Source organism: Cercospora kikuchii (genome assembly GCF_019650295.1).
Source record: "Cercospora kikuchii DNA, contig_00003, whole genome shotgun sequence".
NCBI lineage: Eukaryota > Fungi > Ascomycota > Dothideomycetes > Mycosphaerellales > Mycosphaerellaceae > Cercospora > Cercospora kikuchii.
In genome coordinates, this window is record NW_025408584.1 from 3968672 (window position 1) to 3993032 (window position 24361).

General features: G+C 53.5%; 7 protein-coding genes across 7 annotated transcripts; 3 read left to right on the forward strand and 4 right to left on the reverse strand.

Annotated features, from left to right (window-relative positions):
* Positions 1-344: 344 nt before the first annotated feature.
* CKM354_000593200 (uncharacterized protein) lies at positions 345-2279 on the forward strand (the record flags this gene model as incomplete). The annotated part of the gene is made up of 2 exons (XM_044801225.1): positions 345-387; positions 442-2279. The coding sequence occupies 2 exons, from the start codon at positions 345-347 to the stop codon at positions 2277-2279; spliced, it is 1881 nt and encodes a 626-aa protein (XP_044657160.1).
* Positions 2280-2317: 38 nt separating this feature from the next.
* Positions 2318-3430, reverse strand: CKM354_000593300 (uncharacterized protein; the record flags this gene model as incomplete). The annotated part of the gene is made up of 1 exon (XM_044801226.1): positions 2318-3430. One exon carries the CDS (start codon positions 3428-3430, stop codon positions 2318-2320), a length of 1113 nt encoding a protein of 370 aa, XP_044657161.1.
* A 485-nt stretch (positions 3431-3915) lies between these two features.
* Positions 3916-4572, forward strand: CKM354_000593400 (DNA-directed RNA polymerase I subunit RPA43; the record flags this gene model as incomplete). The annotated part of the gene is made up of 1 exon (XM_044801227.1): positions 3916-4572. The coding sequence occupies one exon, from the start codon at positions 3916-3918 to the stop codon at positions 4570-4572; it is 657 nt and encodes a 218-aa protein (XP_044657162.1).
* Positions 4573-5524: 952 nt separating this feature from the next.
* On the reverse strand, positions 5525-9832 carry CKM354_000593500 (uncharacterized protein; the record flags this gene model as incomplete). The annotated part of the gene is made up of 2 exons (XM_044801228.1): positions 5525-6106; positions 6158-9832. The coding sequence occupies 2 exons, from the start codon at positions 9830-9832 to the stop codon at positions 5525-5527; spliced, it is 4257 nt and encodes a 1418-aa protein (XP_044657163.1).
* A 1115-nt stretch (positions 9833-10947) lies between these two features.
* CKM354_000593600 (glucosaminyl-phosphotidylinositol O-acyltransferase) lies at positions 10948-12617 on the reverse strand (the record flags this gene model as incomplete). The annotated part of the gene is made up of 2 exons (XM_044801229.1): positions 10948-12471; positions 12522-12617. The coding sequence occupies 2 exons, from the start codon at positions 12615-12617 to the stop codon at positions 10948-10950; spliced, it is 1620 nt and encodes a 539-aa protein (XP_044657164.1).
* A 785-nt stretch (positions 12618-13402) lies between these two features.
* Positions 13403-16589, forward strand: CKM354_000593700 (uncharacterized protein; the record flags this gene model as incomplete). Its single annotated transcript, XM_044801230.1, has 2 exons — positions 13403-16381; positions 16437-16589. The coding sequence occupies 2 exons, from the start codon at positions 13403-13405 to the stop codon at positions 16587-16589; spliced, it is 3132 nt and encodes a 1043-aa protein (XP_044657165.1).
* Positions 16590-18535: 1946 nt separating this feature from the next.
* Positions 18536-23763, reverse strand: CKM354_000593800 (uncharacterized protein; the record flags this gene model as incomplete). Its single annotated transcript, XM_044801231.1, has 4 exons — positions 18536-18641; positions 18792-19057; positions 19188-23541; positions 23594-23763. 4 exons carry the CDS (start codon positions 23761-23763, stop codon positions 18536-18538), a joined length of 4896 nt encoding a protein of 1631 aa, XP_044657166.1.
* Positions 23764-24361: the final 598 nt, after the last annotated feature.

Consider the following 24361-nt stretch of genomic DNA (forward strand, 5'->3'; position numbering starts at 1 on the left):
GCACAGCATTGCATCGTCTTCGTCTCCTCATCCTACGTGTATGCTTGATATTACCGCGTGGTGAAGAAATCGTCACCGCGCACGCTGCTCCCGGGACGCTCGGCCGGTGACTTACTTCGCTGATCCAACCAGCGAATGAGCCTTTTGTGTCAAAGCCCACTCACCCGACAAGACTTTCCTTGCCTTGCTTCGCGCCACTTTGCAATCTGCCCGCAGCTTTGCCTGGAACGGCGCGGGAAAGCAATTGACACCATCGCGCTGACCACTGATCGTCGCCGTGAATGTTGCCTCTGCGCCCGCTCCTGGGAACGTTTGTCAGGCTGCCAGCGGCCACGCGTGACAACATGGACCGCCTTCCGGACGAAGTCGTGCTCCATATCCTGTCGTGTAGGCGTCTCACGCGTCACACAATGTAAGTGGTACAGTGCTAACTCCATGCAGACCTCCATGTTGCCGATCTCGTGCGCCTGCAACTCGTGTCAACCAGATACCTGACTCTCGGCCGCGACAATGCTCTGTGGAAGAAAGAATGCTTTGACCACTCGCAAGCAGAGCGCCTGAGGCGTCGGCGGGAGCTCCTTAACAGCCAGGACCCCCGTCTCGCTGAACTTCGCGATGCTGTGACGACGTTGCCTGGCGGTGAGCTACTGGCACAGGAGATCGCGCAGCTTGTAGGCAACCCTCCGAGCGATGCTGCAAATGCCCACGCTGCGCGGGTCCGCCTGCAACGTGCACGCGCTCTGGCAAATTGGGATCCCGCATTTCCTGGCGAGGAGATTGACTACTACGAGGAATATGTACACCGTCACGCTGCAATCAATGTCGGATGGATCGACTTTCCGAAGTCGCAAGCAAATGCCCGAAACGAGCATCGCGAGGCAACAGGAATCGGGCTGCTAGCTGACCAGCAAGACAAGACTATTGAACGCGCGGTCGCAGCACTCGACGATGGGAGTGTCTGTATATGGGACCTCTCTTGTGCCTCAACCTACCGAAATGGCGGCGCTGGCAATCTGGTTGCCCAATCTACGCCTGGTCTGCTCTCAGGAAAACCCTCGGGAGACGCTATGGAGAGCCATAACATGATGACTGAGACAGGCGCTGTCGAATGTGTGAGTGTGAACAGCTCGAACCTGATGGCCTACTTTGCAGTGCAGAATCAGCTGCGCGAGGTTGACCTGACCACGCTTCAAGTCACGTCCACCAAATCGTATCCTTTCCCAATAACCGCGCTCTCTGAGGTTCACGATCGCTCGCCGCTCACAGTTGGCACCAATATGACTGTACACCTGCATGACCCAAGAGACCCAGCTTTTGCAGCTGGAGAAGCATCGACTCGTGGTGAGCTGATTGGCGGTTCAGTCTATTCCCATGCAACGCTCGCTCAACCTGGACCGCTCTCAATCTTACACCATGGCGGGACCAGTACTGATGATAGCTCGATATGGGTAGCCGGGCGCTTTACCTCGCTGCTCAACTACGATCGCCGCTTCTTTCCTCGTCTCCGTGGTACCGTGTTCAGCGGAGCTCGCATTGCTTGCCTCTCCGCCCTACCTCAGCCGTGGGTGCCGCGCAATCTTGATCTCGTGCGCCATCCTGACGCCTCGCTTGCAGCACTGCAGAGCAGGAAGAATGCGGTGGGCATGACTATGATCGCTGCCGCGGAGTACAAAGGAAAAGGATCCTTAGAATTCTACCCTCTGCCATCTGTGGTCGAGCCTTACAGGAACAGGCAAACCGCATCAGCATCGAAACTACTCTCTGTTGCTTCGCACGGAGGGCGCATCGTATTTAGTGACAGCGATGGAAATCTTAAGTGGATGGAGCGCGATGGCTTCACCTATGTTCGCACGCACAATATCAATGAAAGTCTGCCCGACGAACTAGATGCAACGGCTCAGGACTCAACACCGCAAGGAATATTTTCAACGTCTGGAAACGAGGTGCCTGGACAGGGAGACATTGTGCAGAAAATCCTGCCATTAGGCACAAACTATACCGCAGCGGGCTCAGTGGCTGGTCGACCTGACATCAGCCGGAACAACCTGTTGCTATGGACTGGCGATGGACGACTGGGAGTACTCGGCATGGGCCAGAGCAATCCTGTGGGCAAAGACGAGTGGCACGACGCTCTCGAAGAGCAAGCTCTGTCTGCAGCGGAGAAAGCTCGGCATGATGCAGAGAGACAATACGGCATGGCCATGAGGAGGGCTCTAGAGCGAAATGCAGACGAAGTACGATTCGTCAGAGGGTTAGGTATGGGTTTCATGCGATCATGATAGAAATACAGAGTATACATAGAACCATTTCAATGTCGCTAGCCAGTGGTTGCCCGCTGAGCCTCACCTATTCCTAAGTTATTCTTGCCTTCTGCTCTTCTTCTCCTCAGCATCGTCTCAATCGCCGACTTCACCTCGGGATCAGCCCGAATAGTATTCTGCACCAACCAGTCCTTCAACCCCGTCCTCAAATCACTTCCAGCACCCTGCTGTTCCGTAAAAGGCGTCAACTCCAACGCCATCAACCTCGCCACCTCCGCATCTGTCGCCTTCGTCACAGCTTCAAGTCGATTAACCACCTGCTCCGACAATGCCCCATCTTTCCCAACCTCCTCCAACGCAGCTTGTCTCGGATCCTTCAACAAAGGCCCCAACTGACTCAGCGCAATGAAAAACGTCACAATCAACGCCCTCAACAACTCAATCATCTGAAATGGCAAATACGGCTGTCTCAACCCCGTAAACTCCGCAATCGGATTCACCACTCTCGTCAACAAAACCGGAAACTGCGGCCTCGTCACAATCGTCGCCTCGTTCACGAACAGCGAAACCATAATCAAATATCTCCAAAACATCGCTTGGCGAAGATATCCTAAGAACGCCAGTATGACTAGAATCCCGATAGATCCGATATAGTATCCTCCCGAATGCTGGAGTCCAGTGAAAATAAAATCTTTGATAACTTTACTTTTCTGCCAGCTCAAAATCGTCGGTCCGAGTCGATCGTACGCGAAACGTTTCGCTGGGTCCGCGAGTGTATCTTTTGCGAGTTTTAATTGCACGTACATATCTTCTACAGAAGATTTATCTGCTCCGGGGGCCATTTTATCCGGATGGTATTGGACTGTCAAGCGGCGGAATTTGGATTGAATGGCTTTTTCGGTTGCATTGTGAGGGACGCCGAGGAGGCGGTAGAAGTCTCCGGCTTGTTGAATCTGGTGGTCGGCTTCGTAGATTGTGTACAAGAGGTAGGCGACGAGGACGGCGATGTGGATGTAGCGTCTGTCGCGGGCGAAACGGGGGGTTCCGCGTTGGGGTTTGGGGTCGCCGGCTCGGATGAAGATTGCGTAGAGAGTGCTTTGGACATAGCCTGTCACGAGGTCGGGGAGGACGTACCAGCCTATGAGGCTGAGGATTTGGTTGCTTGCCATTGTGGTGGCTATCGGTTCATGTCCAGATTGATGATGGTCTTGTTCGAAATTGTTGAGTAAAGCCGGTCTTGATCCCAATGAGCTTGACCGATGCGCTTTCGCTCAGAGTCGATACGCAAAGTGAACGTTTCGATGTGGAATGCTCAATCGTGGACTTGTCTTGTGCTCCCAATACGCGTGTGGGACGAGGTTATGTAAGAAGCGAGTCCTGATGGAGAAGGCACTGCGCGCACAACTTCTTCTTGAGAAAACCGTAAATTGTTAGTAGAAGTTCCTTTTGTCGTGAGAACGAAGGACAAGAGAAGGTTCACATCCGGACATTCTGATCGAGGAATGTCGTTGTCGCCAGGTGTTCGCGGCGAATTGGACTGCAGGCGCCAAGACTTCGCGATGGTCGCCCAAGCTTTTGCCGATCCGAGTCGCAGGGCAGCTTCGTCAAATTTCTAGCCCAACTTTCACATGCGAACACCATCATCATAGCCGCCATGGCCAAAAAGGAACGCACAGCAGAGGAAGCTGCGGCGAAAGCTGCGCGAAAGGCAGAAAAGGCCAGCAAGAAGGCTGGAAAGCAGGTTGTGGCACCAAAGAGCCTGGACGACAACCTCGATGAACACAGTCCGATCCAACGCATCACGGCGACTCTCTATATCCCTTTGTCACCGGTCGTCAACAACTACCCGATCGAAGGCGTATGCGCCGAACACTTCTCCCCTCTCTACCTCCAATACTACCCACCTTTCGACGGCGTTGTCCTCTCCTACGAGAACGTGCGACTTTCAGAAAATCCCGAGGAAGGTCTGCGAGAAGACGGTCCTTCCACAGTCCTCGCGCGCAGCATCAACGAGTACGGCGTAGAGTTCGTCTGGGCCACAGCAGATTTCCTGGTCTTCCGACCTGCGCCGAACACATATCTCAAGGCGGAAGTGAATCTGCAGAATGAAAGCATTCTGGGCTTGCTCTACTTGAATTACTTCACGGTTTCGATACCGAAGGAGAATTTGCCGGAGGAATGGAAGTGGGATGGAGGTCAATGGGTAGATGCGCAGGGAGAGGTGGTGAAAGAGGCGGTGTGTAAGGTGGTGGATTTTGAGCCTTCTGGCGAGGGAAGCATTTCGATTACTGGGACACTGGTTGGACTATGATTGATCGAGAACGACGAACGCAAATGCATCGAATGCTAGGCATACAGGAAAAACGGCTAAGTTGACTGGCGAAGGATAACGTGCCCTGCAACTACATGCCGTCGGGAACCAGTTGCTCAGAGCAAGTAAAGGAAATGATTCTCTCGATTGTGCTCAAGAGGTCTCATTCACCAGCAACGCTGGTCAGGACGCCCATCGGCGTCGCCATTCAGCACAACATCTTCTGCAGAGGGCTGAATTCCGGGCAATAGCCAGGAAGCTGTACGTGGTGCAGAGGCTTCTGAGTGAGACGTTCATCGGCTATAAGGGCTCAAAAGCTGATATGTGCTTTGGGGAGATCTGGATTGGATATCGGCAGGATATTTGGCACGACGCGACGTTCTGTACACGCCATCGAGGTGTGCGGGCTCGAGTCTGACCTCTAGCATGAATTGAGCAGACCCGCTGACATGGTGTGATTTGGGCCAGTCCGCATGTGAGAGTTCTCGATATGTGGCTCTGGAGACATACTTTTGAGGCTTACATTGTCGGCCTTTGTGAGCAGGAGACACATCGTTGGAGACCAAGTATGACGGGAGGGTTGTCGCGCCATCACAGGCGTGGTCCCGACTTGTGCTTGAAGTGCTCTTTGAAAGCTCAATGCTGGCTTTCCTGGCCGCAAGCCAAACGGGAAAGGGATTCGGCGTGCTGAAGGTGACAGTTGAAATCGGCTACGGGATCCTCGATGGGGTAGAAAGGGATCAGGCTTCAACAAACACACTTCAAAAGACATCTGATCGCTGCGTAACTACATAGGGTATATCAAAGTCAAAAACGCTCCCGATCAATGCACACATAACGCCGTGCTGGTCTGTCCATGCTGTGCCGTTGATGCCGCAAGAGTACGCATACTCGTGATTGCCCTCCAAGAGCTCGCTTCGAAATGCAAAATCAACCTCCATGCTCTTCCTTGCTACTCTTTGATCGTACCCCACTGCCGCGCGATGCCACCTCTCTGCATTCCGCCCCTTTGCGCTCCACCCAAGCTCTGGGAGTGTGAATGTCCAGCCCTGCTAGATTGCAGACTTTGCCGCACGATGGCTTCTGCGGCAGCTGCAGCCGCGAGACGCTCTTTCTGCCTGCTACGATCTTTCAGATATCTTTCTGCTTCCGGCCTCATTCTCAGAATTCTTAAAATCATGTCGTCGTTCGGATCAGCTTGCGCCTCCTTCCTCTTCTCTTCCTTGGCCTTGCGCATTGTACCAAGATTTCTCTTTTGCAAGATTGATTTGCTGCGCCGTGTTCCTCCGAGCGCCGGAGAAAGGAAGCCAGCAGGCGCAGACATGCGATTGAGGCGAGCAGCTTGCTCTTGCTGTCGCGCAGCTGTCGCGGAAGCCATGGCTTCGGATGTGCGAATTAAATTGTCTGTCGATTCGAAGTAGAAGAATGCGAGATTCTGGAGGTCATGATATTTGGGACTTTTGAGCACGTCTGTCGGAACGCCATCTGCTTTGCCTGTCTCGTGGTCCATGGCATTGAAGAACTCGAACAGTATCTGCAGACACGTCAGTAATGAAAGCGCCAACGAACGCTTGACGATGCTTACCTGTAGCCATTTGTAGACCACATCGACTTCCGCTTGCGTGAGTGGCTTCTGTACAGATGGCTTGTCGCTGAGCGGCGGCACTAGCAAGCTCTCAATTTGAACCAGGACTTCTTTCCACAGCCTGGTCATCACCATCGTCATCGCGCTATCCGTCAGCGTCTGCTTCATAATCGCAAAGTTATCATCGAAGTACTGCAAGAGCGGTTTGAGCGCATTGTTGGCTTGCTCCACCAGCGCCGAACCCGTCGGTGCTTGTGGAGGCGGCGTAGCAACGGCAGGTGATTTGCCTTGGACTTGATTCGTCACCCGCGAAAAGTAGCCACGCATCGTATTCATGGACACGCCCGCGATGGCAGCGGAGGTGGACGTGCTTGTGAGTCCTCGGAGCGTTCGACGAGACAGACATTGTTGGATGTAGGCCAGGAGTTTGTCAGTGATTTTTCGCGTCATATCACGCTCTGTTCTCTTCAGGGTGCGGAATGCCTTGCCGAAATAGAATTGGATATCATCTCGCTCGCCTTCCATACTCACTCGCACAAGAACGCGGCCTTGTGTGTCAAGGTCCAGCCAGTACTCACGGGGCAGAAAGTCATTGAAATGATTAGGGTCAAGCTTGAGACTCGTGCGACCAAGGCAGTCGTGATCACCGAGTGCATCCCAGTCCCATACTGTAGCGATAATGTTGAGCGGCCCTGTCGTGAGGATATCGATGGTCTCATCCCATCGTGGGTTCAAGGACTGGTAAACTGTCCTCGTCTTGGCCAGGCGCTTCTGGTACTCGTCACCAAGGACGACGTACGGGTCACTCAGGCCATTCATATCGCCCGCTTTGAGGTCCTCGGCTTCAATGATCTTGATGGTGAACATGCATTTGTTATTGCCTCGCTTGCGGACACTTGGCGGAGGCGGAGGCTCATGTCTTTGGATCGCTTCCACACAACCATCGACATTCATCTCAGCCTCGACTTTATCAAGCTGAAGTGTCGCATACTCGATGTCGTTGATCTTAACAAAGCTTTCCGGCCAAAAGTTGAAGGGTTCGATCTTTTGACTGAGGCTACCGGTTGTCCACGCATCACGCGCAACTGACATCCATCTTTCACGTTGCGTTTGTTGTGCGCGAGCTTCTTGTTCTGGCGTCTGGCGATCCATCTCCTTTGCAAACTTCGTCTCCACGAGCTCGCAATACCGAGCCACGCCTTTGCCGATCGACTTGCTGATCGCAGTCATGAACTTCGCGTATTGCAGGTCATTGTCCCAGTTGAGCTTGATGATCTGTTCGATACTTTGGTTGAAGATCCGGTATACGTCAATCGCGCTCTGAGAATGTCGCTCTTCATCGGTGGGTTGCTCTCCACGTGCCTCTGCGGCTGGATCTTGCCTGATCTTGAAATCGTCGTGAGCAACGCTGCCTTCAATCCAGTCGAGAAGTTTGCTGTCAGTCAAATTTATCCAACGCCAAACAAAGTCCTGCAGCTGATGCTCGATATCGAATGCAAATTCTCGCCCAGGCAGGGCTTGGGAGTAAACGCCACGGATCTCGACCATGGCTGCATATAATTCGAAGCCGTCTTGCACCGGGACCTCCTCCCCGCGTGCTTTGGTAACTTCCATGATGCGTGCAACAAGCTCCTTCGCATCGCTCGAGAACGAGGGTAGGATCTCTTCAACCAAGATGGGAAGTGGCTTCACCCCCATTACATCCGGCATTTTCCTAAAACGCTTCTGGATCTTGTTGCACAGTCCTGTCACTGCTTGGCCCAGCTGAATAACGTTGAAGAACTCCCAATTGGCGGACTCATCTGGCACATGTTTCGATAAAAGGTCATGGTACTGATCCCGCGCCTTGCCACGTAATTGCTCGGTCATCATGTTGGCGAAAGCGGTCATGTCTTCCTCATTCCTACTGAAGGACGGATCCGACCACACATGTTCCTCCAATACAACCATGATGGTAGAAAATGCTGGTGGTTTGTTCTCGTACACGTGTTGATACATATCATAGAATTCGCGCAACAGAGCGTCCTGCAACCCATTCAATAAGCTTTGCATTGTTGCGAAATCGCTGACAGTCCACTTGTTTCGATCGTAGAAGTCCACAAATGGCGATTGAGTCTTGCCTTTCTTCGGCTCCGGGGGCGGTGACTTCGCCAATTGGAATGCCGCGTCTAATGTATCGAGCGATAATTCTTGGTTCTGGTACTTTTCGCGGATAACGTCTAAGAACAACACCATCCTCGTAAAAGCTGGCACTCGCCATCGTTGCGCTATCTCGTTGAGAAGTTCTTGTGTGGGGGCAGAAATCAATTTTGGCCCATCTCCGTTCGCCTGCACATCTTCGTCTTCAAGGTCGGCGGTCAACGCGAGCTTGACTGCCTGTCTGTAATACGCTTTGACGTCGGGTGGGATGAATGTGAAGTTGCCTTGTGATCCGTCGATCGATCCGGTACCAGAATCGCGCGGAGAGGAATCGCCCAGGTTCAGTCCGCTAATATCCACGGGGTGATCTAACACATAGCTGGCATCGAGCTCACTACCCTGCTTCGAGAGAGACTTGCCCAGTTCGCTGTACATGGCGTCGTTGTTTGCGGTGGGTGGAGCCTTTAGCTGAGGGAGCACTGCGCTTGAGCTCTTTGCCAGAGTCGGATCTGATTGCAACAGAGCCAGCATCATTTGGCTCAATTCACTGAGTTCACCTTTTCGCCACGCCTCGTATGCTTCATCCAGGTCGAAATCATCCTTCGACAATGTTACCCGGGTGTTCAGACTCAAATGTGTTTGGTACTCCTTCAAATCTCGCAATGCCTCCTTCTCCGTCCAATGGTCCTTGTGCGCATTAATGTCGTTCTGGGCCTGCACTGTCGGTTTTGAGAATACCCTACACACTCTAATGACGAGCGGCATGTCCTTCACTTCGTATGAACGCGGCACTTCGACTTCCACGCTGGTGCCTCCTTGACCGCCATTTCTCTGTTTCTCATCTGCAAGGTCCTGATCGTGTTGCAACAATTTTGTCTCCAGCGATTTGAGCCTACTCGTTAGTTCGGGTCGATCTCTGGTCCAGTCGTTGTTGTTCAGTGTGCTACTAATGAGCCTGACGAACAGCGCTACGTGGCGGTCCACCATCAATTTCCAACTGTCGTCTTCTGGCCCTTTTCCCAACTGCAGCGTGGCCGTAGCCTTGGAAAAGAATATCAACAACAAGTCCTCCACCTTTCTGTCTTTCTCCATACTCTTACGAAAAGTGGGATTCTTGAACTCATTCAAGAACACACCGAAAGTCCTCTTGATGTCGCTGTTGTGATACTCGGGCATCTTCTCCGTGCCCGTCAATACGCCTGTCAGGCGCTTGTCGAGCGCCGTCATGAAGCCATGGGGAAACTTGGTGCTCTTGCTGTCTCGCATCAAACTGAAATCCCGGACCATGTCATTGATCGAAGTGCCACTCCGCTGAATGGGCTTGGAGGTGTTGGCGACATGCTGCACCCGCTTCTGCCGCGGCTGCAGCAGATAGACCAGGTAGGCGGCGCGCAGGGCGTAGAGGTAGGCATCGTGCTCGGAGACGTGGGTGTTGCGCTTGGAGTAGCTGCCACTCATGTTGCGGCGCAGAGTCTCTCGCGCGGCGTGCGAGTTGGTGCGGCGGCTGTTGACCGAAGAGCGTGACGAGCGGTCCATGATGCCGTCGTCACTGCGATGCTACGAGACTCCCGTGGTGTTGCAGGCCTCGCATCGGACGCCCGCCACGAGCAGCGACTGCCTGGTCTCTCGTCGTCGTCCAGCCTGGGGAATCGCAGTCGCCCGGGCTCGCAGCTTTCCACGCGCGGGGATGTGCGCGTGCTACGGCTCCCCCTTCCCTGTCCCAGCACGGAAAGTAGCGCCAGCGACTTCCGAGAAATTGGTGCAGTGCTCGTTCACGCCTGGCAGGAATTCCAAGAGATAGAAGACTGTGTATTGTTGTTGGCAGCAACAGGATTCAAACCCAACGGCAGATTGCAACGCGAAACGCCCACTAGATCGACACTGCTTGGCACACTTTCACGAGACAGCGGCGACGTCACGCTATGCCATAAATAAGCAGGCTAGCGGGGATGCAGTCAGTATGCTGCTTTGTTCTCCACTCGCGTGTCGTTCTTGTCATGCGTATCAACACCACCTCAGCAGGTTCTGGGTGATCGCGTGTCTCAAGCACTGCTCAGAACATGCCTAGCCGGCCCGAGACACTCTTAGGAAAGCGAATCTGACATTATCGAGGAGCCAATCTGCCGGATCAGAAACCTAGAACACGAGCTCCGAGAAGAGACCACCGGCTCCGCCAATCTTACGTGTCGTGTAGGGCTGTGGCTGGAAACAGGATATACAGATTCAAGTAGAGAGCAAGCGCCCATTCGGTCGTCGGCAACCGCAGTCACAGGGCGAGTTGATTTGGGTTGATGCAATGCACTGCATCTGCTTCTTCGGGGACACGTCGCGATCAGCCAAGTCTCATACGCAGGCCGGCCTGATCATGAAGACCTATACTCTTCTGTCGCAAAAGTCACGCCTACTTGCGCCACACTGTGTCACTCTAATCTCTGTTCACAGTACTGTCCCGTTCCCCTGTCACTTCGGTGTTCGCGCTTCCTTGTTTCTGTTCTATCGGGTTTAAGACGTCCGGCAAGACGAATGCGCCTATGAGATCCTGTGACGCAGAACCAGAGAAGGCTAGACGGATCGTTGCTGCTGTTGCAGGGCGATAAGCGAGCTGCATAATCTAGCTCTGAACACATTATGGTACAATGCTACACTACATGCTATAGTTTGATGGAGATGTCGTACCGGTCCAACACCAGAGCGATTCCAGTCAGGACAGCCATGTAGCTTACCAACACAGTCATTGCAGGTACGTCTGCCATGTGAATGGTCGGCATGGTCATGTTGACCAGTCCAGTGAGAAGATTGGCCAGCAGAAAGATGGCCAAACCGTTGCGGTTGTAGGCACGCATCACTGGGCTGGTCGCCTCACGAATCCGTGTTTGCTCCGCCTCCTTCGTTTTCGCATTGTACAGATTGGGGAACATGCCAGCTTCAATGACGTTGAACAGAAGAAGCTGTCCATAGTTGAATGCGCATACCCAACAAACATATGCAAGATTTGCCATACGCCGTGAAACGAACAGGCGAGGGCCATATCTCCACATCGCCCACGTGGAGAAGATGAACCACATGAAGAACAAAGCACCTAGTCGGGGCAGCGTTGACTTGGGCCATTCTGGCTTGAGCTGAGGCATTTTGATTGGCGGAGGTGCCGCATCCTTCTTCTCACCCTCATTCTCGGCCGCGCCAAGAACGGCAGCCAACCACTCTTCGTCTGCGTCGAGAGGGTCCTTCTCAGGCAGCTTCTTCGCGCCAGGCTCTGGATCCCTGGGCAAGATGTTGACACCAGCACCCATGCCAGCAATGAAGATGGCCAAATAGCCGATAAAGGAGAAGACGCCTTCCCTGTTCTGCGACAGCCAATCGCCTGGTTTTCTTTCGGAGAGAATGATGTAGACCTTCATGTCAGGTACGCAGAAGAGTATGAGTTCGTAGCAGATTGCGAGTACGAACGCAAATATGTTGTAGCCACCAACATATTGGGTAAGTCGTAGTACCGGCTGCAAGATGGCTATCGCTGGCGATAGAAGCGCCAGTGTGAAGAAAAAGTTCCAGTGAACGCCATATTCGCTCACATGTTCCGCGTAGTCGAGCTTCTTGACACTCAGAAGTCGAACGAAGCCCAGGACCGCCAGTGGTAGAGAGTGCCTAAGCGCAGATTTCAGACGCTTCACCAGTGATCGCGACGCCTCGTTGTCCTCTTTGATTTGTTGCCGTGCAGCGACAATACCAGCTGCGAAGACGAATGAGCCAACGCCCATATCCATGAGTGATGTGCCGAACGATTCTGTCTTCGCGAAGCGTCGTGGGAAGATTGGGAAATCAACAGCTAGGATACTGGAACATGTGATGATCATCATGGCACCGCGATACGCTGTGATGAAGGGCTTCACAGGCAATGGGTTTTTATCGTCGGCGGTCTTATCATCTGAATCGTCCTTGCCAGCAACTTTTGAAGGAGGCTTGGCCGCCTTCTTGACTTCTGGGCTGGGTTGCAGAAAAGCTGCAACGGCTGGTAGGATGAGTAAGCCATTGAGAACCTGTGGAGCACCAGCATACACGGTCGTAGCGAACAGAATGGAACCGCATTGAATCAGGAAGTCGGAGAATGCTGCAGCAAGGGTGTACTGTTTGAAGAAGTTTTGTCGAGTCCGCAGCATGGCCCACAGAAAGGCGGCGGCCTGCATTATCCGTCAGTAGGTTTTTAGATGCGTGCAACCAGGAGTCGTACGGGAGCCACCAGGGCAACATGGTTAATTTCCCATATTCCGCCACCTCCCAGGAACGAGACAGAAGCTTCCTTTTCCGCCTTGTACTCGGGTGTCATTCTGCCGTTGCCAGGACTCGAGCCTGAAGTTGTCGATAGCACGAATGAAAAAAAGAAGGTAAGGGAACGTGACGTTGATGGAAGAGATTTGGGTCGGCGTCGGCAGAAGGAAAGCGCGGATCCTTGCCGCTGGCGCCGTTGCACACATCCTTGCAAATGCCGCGCCAAGAAACAACTTCACTTCGACTTTCACCCGCGACTTCACGTATGTTCGCGCTCGCGAATTGCACCAGGCATAACATTGCATCGCGCCTTCGATCGCGTACTCATCATAACGATGATTTGGACGCATACACACGTGCTGCGGCGCGGAGACCGCCATAGGGATCCAGGCGACACGAGAGATCCCGAACGTGCCAGTATCATTTGAAGTCGAAAGCGCAAGATAGGACTGCACTCGAGGTTTGCTAGTGCAGTGCAACAGTTGTAGGGACTACTTCTGAGCGCTTAGCTGACAAGATTACGCTGCCTCAAGCTGCTGTAGGCACCCACCCGCTATCACCGGCCGGCCTTCACAATGCAGCTGCCGCGTTTGGCACAAACGCAAGATGCCGCCACAACACGTGGAGAGCGAGGACGATGAGACTGTGCGACTCTCCTTTTTCAATTTCTCTACATCTCTCCTTCGTCTGCACTCGTTCGCATTCCGAAGACTATGCCCAAGAACGTGCTGGAAAGCGCAAAGTGAAATGCCCGTTGGAAGTCGAAGTGGCGGGCGTTCGCCAGCTGCAGGTCGCTACAGGAGCTGCAGAAACGGTCGTCAAGAGCTCAAGTTGCGTAAAAACATGAGCACAGACACAAAAGAAGTTCGCACCGCCGCCGCCCCTCCATCGAATTCTTACAACTTCACCTTCCCCTCGCAAGACGCACCACCTGAGCTTTTACTACATCGGACCAGACACTGTTCATCGAACGGCTCCTGCTCGCCTGCAGCATCACTGCGACCTAAGACACTACCAATGTCGTCCTCAGACAAGATGCCGCCGACTGCCGAGTCAGAGCAAGACCGCCGCGCCAGCCTGTCGCCAGACGAGGTGCAATCATCCACTCTACCAGACCGTGTGCCCGCTCGCGCCAGCAGCCCGCCACCAGACAAGATATCTTCGACTGCCGAACCAGATCCAACTGCCATGCCACTGCCAGATTGCTATGGCAGCTCGTTGTCGCGACGTGACTCGACGGGCAGCAACAGAACACTAACTAGTGGATCAAGTCTCAGTGTCACAACATCGTCGCATGCCCAGCGTAGTCTTAGAGCGTCGCCACCGTCGACTCGACTACTCGCAGGCACATATGCATCCTCCACTCGGCCCTCGCCGGCTGCTACGAGGCGCGGTCCAATACCAGCACGTCGACCGTCGTCGACCTCGATTTCAAAACTCCCACGCCCCGACGTCAGTTATCCCATCACGACTATTCCGACCACCAGATGGGGTGCTCGTGCCAATCAGCCCATTTTCGACACCGGGGTGAGCAACCGACTTCCGCGCCTGTCGCCTTCAGGTCCAGTGTCAGCGAAGCCGCTTCCGCCGCGCCCGGTCGCCACTCTCGCGTCTGCACCCAGTCCTTCAAAGGACGGCCGGACTCTGATCGATGCCAGTGAGCAGCCCTTGCAGTTCACTACAGATGCCGATGGCGATGCTCACGATTGGCCAGCACTTACCCCACGGTCCTTCAGCGCACCACATCAGTTCGACGCAAACGCTAGGGCCACGCCAAGCTCTATTCCACGCATGGTGTCAATCAGTAACAGTCACCGCGGTGCACACCCCAGCTCTAGGACTTTGTTGGGCTATGCCGTGGGTAGAACCTCTGCATTGACCGATCGCACTTCGCACTTGTCATTTGTTACTGCAGATGAGGCTATGGACAGTGACGCTCGAAGCGGGACGGCATCGTTCCTGGAGAGCACTCCCCAGAAGTCTACCCGCGAAGATCCAGCACCACATGGTATCTATCCTGCTCGCGATCAGTCTCTGGCAGCATCTCACAGCTTCGTCGATCTCCAGTCGTCGACTGAGAATCCCCTACCTCAACTTCCAACACTGCCCGATTTTGCCAACGAGATGTTGACCTCCGAATACGAAGCACACAAGTGCAATACACCGCCGGCCAACTTTTCACGACCAATGTCCAAGTCTCCCAATCTCTTGACTGAGTCGCCAAATGTCGCCGCAAATGCTCGACAGCAAAAGACCGCATCGCGTATCCCAAGATTTGAATACAAGAGCAGACCCATGCGTATCAATACGCAAAGCCTAGACACCACTCCGGATCAGCCTACACAGAGTATTCCATCACTTAGTGGTCTATACTCAACGTCACCCAGTGCGTTCGCCGTCACCAGCCGCGGGCTGCAGCATCATGTCCAGCGCACAAACACCAACGGCAGCACTGCTAGCGAGGACTCTCCATCTCTGCCTCGACGCATTCGCAAATACCGCACTCGTGATCACAGCGGAAGTAGTACTCCCGCCTACACCACCGGTGCAAGTTCAGCGGATGAAGAGGACCTTGTCACGCCTGTCAGCTCGCCGTCCCTGCCAAGATCAAGCAGTATGGCGAATCTCACGCCCGGTAATGAGAATAGCGATGATGATGAACCTTTCATGTCGTACTCACCAAACATACCACGAACCAAGCACTTGCCTCCTTCTACAAGCCGTCACACCGACCAACTTGCGACCATTCCATCTCTGCCGGACTTCAAGAACTGTTCTACCCACCTCTCACCAACGCGAAGGAAGTATATCGCAGATGCAAAGACTGAGATCGAAGAGGAATTGAACGTTGTTGATGACCAGAACGATGCTGTAATGAAGGAAGAGCAGACCGAGCCCGACTGTGAGACTAAGGATCAACACACACGCACGCTATGTCAACTGGAAGGCCATCGCAGACCTACACGCCAATTCACCAATGACAATCGACTATTGCAAACTCTGACCCCTACTGTACATACACCCAGCTATGTCCGACCAAGCGACAGCTTTATCGCCGAGGCTACAGTAGCCCAAAAATACGTGGAGCGAGACTCCGTTGGCAGTGAGCAGATTGAGGCACGCCAGCAAAAAGTACATGAGGAAGAAGCACAAGCTGCATCGAAGAACGGGCCTGGATATGGAGACTACCCAGCCCCAAATATGCCGAGCAAATGGTCGGAAAGTACGCCGTCAGGCATGGCAAGCTCCTCTGGAGACTCACCGAGGGAGCTGCAGACCTCGATTGGGTTCCCATCAGCCGATCGCATCCAGGGCACCAGCGCTGCTCACCCCTCTGCCTCCGCCAGCCGCCACTCTTCGCCGACACTTGGTATCACTACGCCCTACCAGCCAGAGCCCGTGGGAAACGTGAAGCGTGCTCGAGAGGATATTGGCCGGCGTGGCGGCTTCGCGCGGATGACTGCAGCATCAGCTGCCAAAGCCTCGCCCTCGACGCGCACCCCACGGGCTCCGGCCAACCCCATGGGGCCACGCGCACGAAGCAAGAGCCGCACGGTGCTGGCCAAGGTGGCCGGCTTCTTCTCGCACAAGAAAGAGAAGAAGCCACACCAGCTTCGAGTGGCCCCAGGGCCCCCATCGCCGCCAACCCTGCTCGAGGCCGAGCAGCCAGAGCCAGCCGCCGCTTCTCCGGCCAACGACACCACCTCCGCGCCACTAGATGGCGAGTCTGACGACGTGAAGACTCTGGCGGAGAAGCTGGAGGAGAAGGCTCGGCTGCAGAGCTCGCCAACGAGCAAGGCGAGGATGATGAACTTCGCTCACGTATGTGCCTACCTCTCTCCGTTCATCTCCCTGTACCAAGCTAACCTGCATCTAGATCCTCCGAGAGGCGGTGGCGAATGCCAAAGAGGCAGAGAAGTTTGCCTTGGCGGCAAAGCAGGCGGCCGAACAGGCCGAAACGGCTCACGAGAAGACGAAGGTGGCAGCGGACATGCTGCAGAGGCTCGCCACCAGCCTCGTCCGCCTGTAGGCCCGCCTGCCTGCCTCTTTGGCGCGCCCTGGGGGGCGCTGGGTAGTTTACGTAGTAATGAGAATGGACACGTTACGCTAACACACTTTGTCTCCCCGTTTGTGCTTCCGCCCGAACAATGTGTTCTGAGGCATCGAGTAGAAAAACGGTAAGGGTTGGCTTTGATATGACGCAGCAGAGCTAGCATTCGGATCTGCGTGTCTCTCTTTCATTGATGGCTTCCGTGCCAGCGAGGGTTCAGAAGAAGGCGATGAAGGTTTCCGGATCTCGACGGAGACAGGAGTGTGATTCCAGGGTTTCCATCAAATTGGATTGTTCTGAGCTAATGAGGGTCCAGACCCTCAAGATATGGATTTCGATAATCCTTCAGAAATATCTCGGGCATCTCTAGTATCTTCACTTCGCAGCAAGCTCTCAGAGCCAACGAATACGAAGAAGACGAGGAGTCACAAGGGTAGAGCCTCGCGGAGAGCTTCTTCGATTTCCTCTTGTCTCTGCTGGCGTCACACTCCCCGAGCCAATGAATGATCGGACGATGAGGAGCTGAAACTTCAGATACAAACGGAAACAAGAGCTTGTGTTCATCGTGTCTCCATCAGATGTACTTCTTCAGAGCCAACGGATGTTCAGAGGCTGGGGATTTGGGCTTTCGAACCAATTCAGAGGCACGATTCGAAGATTTTCAATGTCTCTACTAGACGTAAACCTCTCGGAGCCAACGTGTATCAGCACGGCCAAGATCGAATATCTAGAGTCATATGGAGAGGCGGCTTTGTCTCGTTTTGAGACTCGAGCTGCCATTGAGCCATTCTCTGAAGGACAGGCGCTGAGCCCTCACGTGTGGCGCTCTGCGCTGTTTCCTATTGTTCAGTGTCTCCGGTGTATTTGACCTACCAGAGTCAACCATCCACCAGACGTCAAATGTGGTATACATGTAAATTAGAATGAGATCTCGATTCCATTCCCGGTGTCTCTGCAATACGTCGAGTTCGCAAAGCCAACAGTCCATGAGGCGACGAGCGGACGAAAGAACAGAGTCTTCTGAGAAACTGTTTGACTTCCTCCTTCGTGTCTCTGCTGAGCGCCAACAATTGAAAGCCATTGAATGTTGACACGCTGGGAGATGACACCTGTCGAGTTAAGCGGAGACAATAATTCCGATTCAATGATGACTCTGCTGGGCGTCAAATCACTGTGGCATCGAATGTTCATACAACGCGAATCTGGTTACGTAGGTTTATTCTGAGTTACATTTCGATTACCTGATGACTCTGTTGATCGTCAGCTCTCTGGGTCAATCAATGCAGATACGATGAGAGTCCAATATAGAAAGTCATACGGAGCCCTGTTCCAATTCGGTAGTATCTCTGTACGGCGCTTTGCTTTCAGTACCAACAGATGTGACGGCGCCGGAGACTTGGATGTTTGGGCTCACATGGAGAAAGCTCATCGATTCCTGGTGTTTCCATGCAAAATTGTGTTCTCGAAGCCAATCGATGGCCGGACCGGCTCCAACACAATGTCAATCGAGACCGTAGAGTCGACCAAAGCCAAATGGGAAAGCAAGCATGTCATGATGACATTATTCACCTCTTGCCTTGTCTGGCTTTCACGTTACCCCCACTCTGCTCATATTGCGTATCAGAGGCAACCGATTCGGAGACTTGTCCTGATGAGGACTGTTCCGCGAACTCGAAGATCCACCCCATGGTCAAGATCAATCCACACAGAGAGCACTTGTATACACATCCTACTCCTAGTGCCGAAAGATCTATTATACATCACCAAAACCCTAGATCTTTTCCCGAAAGTCGTAAACCCATATCTCCGTTGCGAAACGAATTCTTATGCCAACAGAGCTCCACCCAATATTTATAAAGACCTTGAGTGCCCATAAAAGAGGCAGCACCAAGAGAACTCCTACTCACTTGTGCAATGTACCGGATTTATTCCTCTTCCTCGTGTACTACCTTCAGCCGTTCGTTCTGTTTCCGTATCAAAGATGACTGGCTCTTTTGTGATGAGAGCCAACGATCGAGAGCGGATGTTGTACTACACAGTAAAACAATGCAGTTAGCACGCATGTTTCCGTTGTACGACAATGGACAGAGGCGACTGGCGTAACGATGCAACGCAGAGACGTTGTTCAGAATTGAGCGGAAAATCGCGGTTTGTCGTCATGTACTGCAAACTGGGACTTACCTTTGATCAGGCATCGCGCCTGCGACCACAGTCTCCAAGGGGTTATTCGAATTCGATCGCTGTGCTCGAGGCGGGATAGGAGGTGGCGGATCTGCATGGGCGGGAGCGGGAGGACGCGGCGGTAGTGATTTAGCGTGGTTGTACCCGTTCGTCTCGGCGGCGACGTTGTGATCGACGGGAAGCGCATCGTTGGTGGTACTCATGTGTTGGAACTTGCTGTTGAGCTTGCCGCAACTGCTCTGGCGGACGGGATACTGGGGCGGATACTATAATGATAGAAGACAATAAATGTTAACCCTGGTATTCTTCACTGTATATTCAATATATGCTGCCGTTATCGTCGCCGTAGAAATTCATGATGCTGTCGATGGTGTTTCTGGCGTTTCTGATGCGTACCTGAACCAGCGGACTTGCTTGCGCTTCTGCAAGCGTCACTTCCTCCCCGCTGTACGTCGAGATCCAATCGTCGTCTTCATCGAACTCCGTCTCGCACATGCTGGGTATTCCGTGTTGTCGGGTAGAAGTGTTGCTGGATCGCTGTGCTGTTGTGGTTGTATTGGAAGATGATTGGGAGGTTGAGTGGGTTGAGGCTGCCGAGGCTTCCCGTGTGGGTATCTGGGGATTGAGATCTATCTGCGACTGCGTCGGCTGTGTCAGCGCCTGGAGGGGATGAGAACCTGAGTTCTGAGGCTGGTGGTGATGGTGGTCGTCTCTGTCGCCGTCCGATTCTGGAATCCCGGACATCGGTGGAAAGGCATATCTGGACCGTAAAGAAGGTAAGGCAGTGACTTCCTCACTAGGGATTTCAACAATTGGTTCAGGAGATGGATTAGGTGGGAATCCCGTGGAAGTATTGGCTCGGGGCTCGGGCCCAGCTGATGAAGGTGGTCGAGGAAATGCGGAAACATCTATGCCGTGCTTCGCTAGATCTTCTGGCGTGTACATGTCGGGGTTCTGAGCCATGTGATTGTTACCAATGTACGTCCAAAATCGATTTGTACGTGCTTTGATGCTTCCGGGGCCAGAGCTTTGATGTTGGGCGATGAGGTTCGCCAGTGACTGTTTCTTTTCAATGCTCGTGGCGTTGGAATCTCGAAGCGAGTCTTGCCACGACTCCATGCTATGCGTCGAGCGATTTGATGGCAGCACGTTGGCCCCATTCAAGGAAATGGAGTCGCCGTCAAGTTTTGGGTTGCGAGAGGACGGTCGCCTCAGCAATTGGTCAGAGCTCGTGCGCACTGGACGTTTGGGTTTTACGTTCTTCGGCTCCCCGAGTAGCACTCTGGGAAATCCACTGATCGCAAAGCCATCCGGCTCCAGACCATCATGCTTGGTTAAAAACAGTGTAATGGACGTCGCATTGTTCTCGTTCTTCAACGGAATCTGCACGTTTGGAAGACCGAAAACTGCTCTGGAGATCATGAGATCAGTGATGGCCTGGGATATCGGTATCCTAAATGCCGATTCGGCATTATTCAAGTCTGGCTTGACCAGAAAGTATGGCACAAAATCATCAGTCCGTCGTTCTTCGATGATCCGACCTAGACCTGTCAACTCTGCGCTGCCATCGTCGAAGCGGCAGGTGATCACCCCGGAGCAAACTTGCTCGCTTTTTTCTGCGGTCGCCTTTGATTGCAGCTCGAGGTAGAAGGAGGATGCTACCAGCCTGTGCGCAACGTTCCGGAGTGCAGCTTGTCTATGAGCTGTCTGCAGGCGTTTACGCACATTGACTTGTAATGATAGGAGGTCGGATTTGCTGTCTGCCGAGGGTGGCTCGCGGTCCAGATCCGGGTTGAAGCGGACAAATCTTCGGCCTTTACCATCAGCTCTTTCGCGAACAACAAATTGTCGGAAGTGTTGCCAGGCAAGTTCTGCTTCCAGCACATCATCTGTTCGCTTGGAACGCCATCTTCCGCTCGCCCTTGTCGTGGTCGGTGACGCCGGCGTATCTGTTTGTGCGGAAGTAGGATATGCAGCCTTCTGCCGATCGGAGAGCTTCTGCAAGATAGTGATCCTGTTTTGTCCAGTACCAAGTGAAAGGAAGACATCAGGTTCCAATTGATCAGGCCATATGAGCCTTCGTTCTCGGTCTGCAATGAACGCAGGATTTGGACTTCGCAAGCCGCCGTCCAGGTAGGTCTTGCCATGAAAGACGAAAGGCTTGAAAAACGCTGGGCTTGCGAGCGAAGCCGCAATGGCTTCATATGTTTTCAGTTCCATGTCTGGATCATGCGGGCGCTCGAATGCATAGGCAGGCATCGGATCTTCAGGGCGACGGTAGCTAGCAATCACGATCGTTTCCTGGCCAGTAGCACTTGTTGACGTTAACGCAACGCGAGCGCCATTCCTCGAGTTGTCGTGAGCACCGAAAAGGTCATCGTCCTCAGTGAAAGCTGTCTTTAGTGCGCCCAGTAGAGGCTTCGTTTTGTACTTTGGAGCACTCCCGAACATTTGTGCGATTTGGCTGATCACGGGCACACCTTTCAGTCGCGGCGTGAAGGCATGATCGCACATGGCAGAGAACATGTCGGTGATAGAGTCGATCGTCCTGTCCTTGAGGGATAGTGCCGTGGCGATCAAGCCTCCAGTCCCAGTACCAAGAATAAGGTCGAAGAACACTTGCACCGGCAAATGACCACCGAGTGCTTGTTCGATCGCCCTCAGTACTTCCAGTTGAACAATGCCTCGAATACCTCCTCCATCAAGTGACAGAATGCGTACTCCTGCTCCCACTGGCTTGAAGCGAATGCTCGCCGGCTTTGCCCAATTAGTTGATTCTCTGTGCAATGGACAACAAGAGACCTGTAGCACCGACTTGTGTGGCTTGCCATAAGCCCTGATGCATGCTGTGCACAGAACGTGTCCACAGGGCAATGGATGCTCGGGTACATCCATTAAGCAGCAAAAACAAGTGGCGTGGCTGACCATAGATGACGCAGGTCCAACAGCCTCAAAGAACTGGTTGATGTATTCAATGTGCAAATCCAAAGCGATTCGCTCCTCAGGTACAGACGGCTCGTCTCCGGCGGATATGGTGTCCAGTTCGTATTGGAAGTCCCTCGCAATGCGCTGAATTGCGGCTGTGAGCTGTGATTTCCATTTCGGCAAAAATTCTGCGTCAAACGCAGCTTGGTAGTCACCCGTCGCAATGATTCCCTGTTCGTCCTGGTGGCCTTTGACGTTGTGGCGTGCTTTCACGAGCATACATTGCCGTGTCCCGTCCGCGCTGATGTACGAGCATGGATAATGCATCTCCAGATATTCTCCCATTGCCCAGTCAAAGAATTGTTCATAATTCGAAAACAGCTCGTCGACTCTGCCTTTTCGGAAGCGAGCACAGTCCAGTAAAACACACGAAGCAAGCATTACGCTCAACTTTTCGAACACCCACGCTATACGTCCGTGTTGGTGATTGGGTTGCTGCGCGCTAATTGTTGTGCACAGCTGAAGGATGTGCCCGCCGAAGTCATTTGGGATCGGATTTCGCAATAAAGAGATTCGCATGAAATTGAAAGGTATGTCCAAGTGGCTTGTGAAATGATCGAAACCGCTCTGCAGGTAGATGTTGAGCTCATCCGCATTGGTCAACATGCGCGCCCTTCGTTTGTTACGGAAGGACTCCTCGCAGTTGCTTTTGATGATACCTTGTAACTTTCCGACTTGTTCGTGTATGGTCGTATATCTTGGCTTTGCGGGAATGCGAATGACCTTGAAAGAGCTGTAGTAACGTAAAATGAGATCCTCGACGTTGTAAATATTCTTGCCCAGACCTCTCCAATATGCAGCCAGCTCGCGGAACCTGGGTACGCCCTCGACCGGGTCCAGTGCTGTCTTTACTGAAAGAAGAAGACTCTGCGTGGCATAATCTACGCCCCATTCCTTGTCGTCCACGCTAGGATCCGTGCCGTTGATAGCGACAATGCAATGGGGAAGCGCGGGCTGATTTATCGACTTTTCGAGAGAGCTAGCACCCCAGTCCAATAATTTCATCAACACCGACGATTGAAACGTTTTTGGATTGCGAAGCACGAACACCACACAATCCGAGAATGTGTAAAGTAGGCGAGGGTACAGCGCAGTCACAGCGAATTCTCGTTGTCGTGACTCCTCGTTGTTAGCCCATTCGATAGGTCGTGTTAGCACGTGTGCAGATGGTGCTGCATCGAACTGCGAGCTTTGCCGCTTTCTCGCGCGAGCGCCAAGCGGCATTCGCTCGCCACCTTCAAAACCTTCGCAGTCGGCGTATAGGATCGGAAGCTGCTCAGTGTGGCTTGTAGGATCTGCATAGAGGTGCACATCCCCAGAGGTCGGGAGGGCATCGTTGACTACACTTCCAACCACTGGAGACGGAAACTGGGCCAGGTCCGCGTTGTTCGCATTGCTGTGCGAATCGTGATTGATCAACATCTTAATCAATGTGGATTTGCCAGCGTTAGTGACTCCGATGAAAGATACAATCTGCGGATAGCGATTCTCGGCATCCTGAATATTGACTGGCGATATGCTGGACATCAGAGTTGCGTATCGACCATAGTCTTCGAAATTGGGCCGTCCGGTGGCGTCTTTTGAAACTCCAAACCATTTCGTTGCTTCGTCGTCTTCGTGGAGTCTCTGGATCATATCCGGGTTTCTGGTTGGGTTTAATATGCCTTTCAGCCGCTTCACCACGAACGGGCTCGTCTTCTCGTGCGGAACTCCATCTCGCCCTTTCTTCTTGGGCTTGTGAGGTCCTTGCAGCACCCAACATTCACTTTGCGCGGAATCAGTACAGCACGTGGCGCAGGCATTCTTTCTTTGCGTACCTGCAGTAAGAGCTGTCGCAATCTACACAATGCCATATTGGCGGCGTCGGGCCTCGGCAGCGATCGTCTTCACACTCCTCTGAGGGCTCATCGTCCTCCTCGTCACTGCAGGAGGATTCGCTGCTGACGTCCCGTGTTGTGTAGGCCGAATGCCTGACGTTCCTGGCCATTGTGGCGAGCCTGGCTCGAGGTCCTCAGGATTTCGTGATGAGGGGCTGCCGAACAACCATAGTCCTGAGTGTATTGCGACCACACGGCTGTCGATGAGATCGCAGGTGGATAACGTGAAAGAGTGGCAGCAGCGGCGAGAATTGGACGCGTTCTGACACAAATCGTGCAGCAAGCTTCCGACTGCTGCATGTCAGGAGCGACAAAGTATCCTTAGTAGTTGGAAAAGCCAATACTGCTTGCAGACGCACGGGCCCAGCGTGCTTAGTTGCCAGTTCGAGAGCGCTCATCTGGGAGCAGCCGTTTCAGAGCGAATCGTGCAGGGAACCTCGATGGCTAGCGCCACAGCCTTACAGTGGGCCACGAGTAGCGGCGCCCTCTTGGCTGGCCCTCGTTGCCGCCGTGGAGCAGCTGCGCGGCCAGCAGCATGGCCGGCCGGGTCTCAAATGCCTGTGATCGCTCCGGCGGTGAAGGGGCCGAGAGCAGGTTGCTGGAGGTGCCGATCGGTGCGCTGCGCAACCCAGCTGCAGCACGAAACTGCTGCAATCAATTCATGCCTGGAGCCCTGGAGCCAAGCGAAGGCACGCGGTAAGGCGGAGA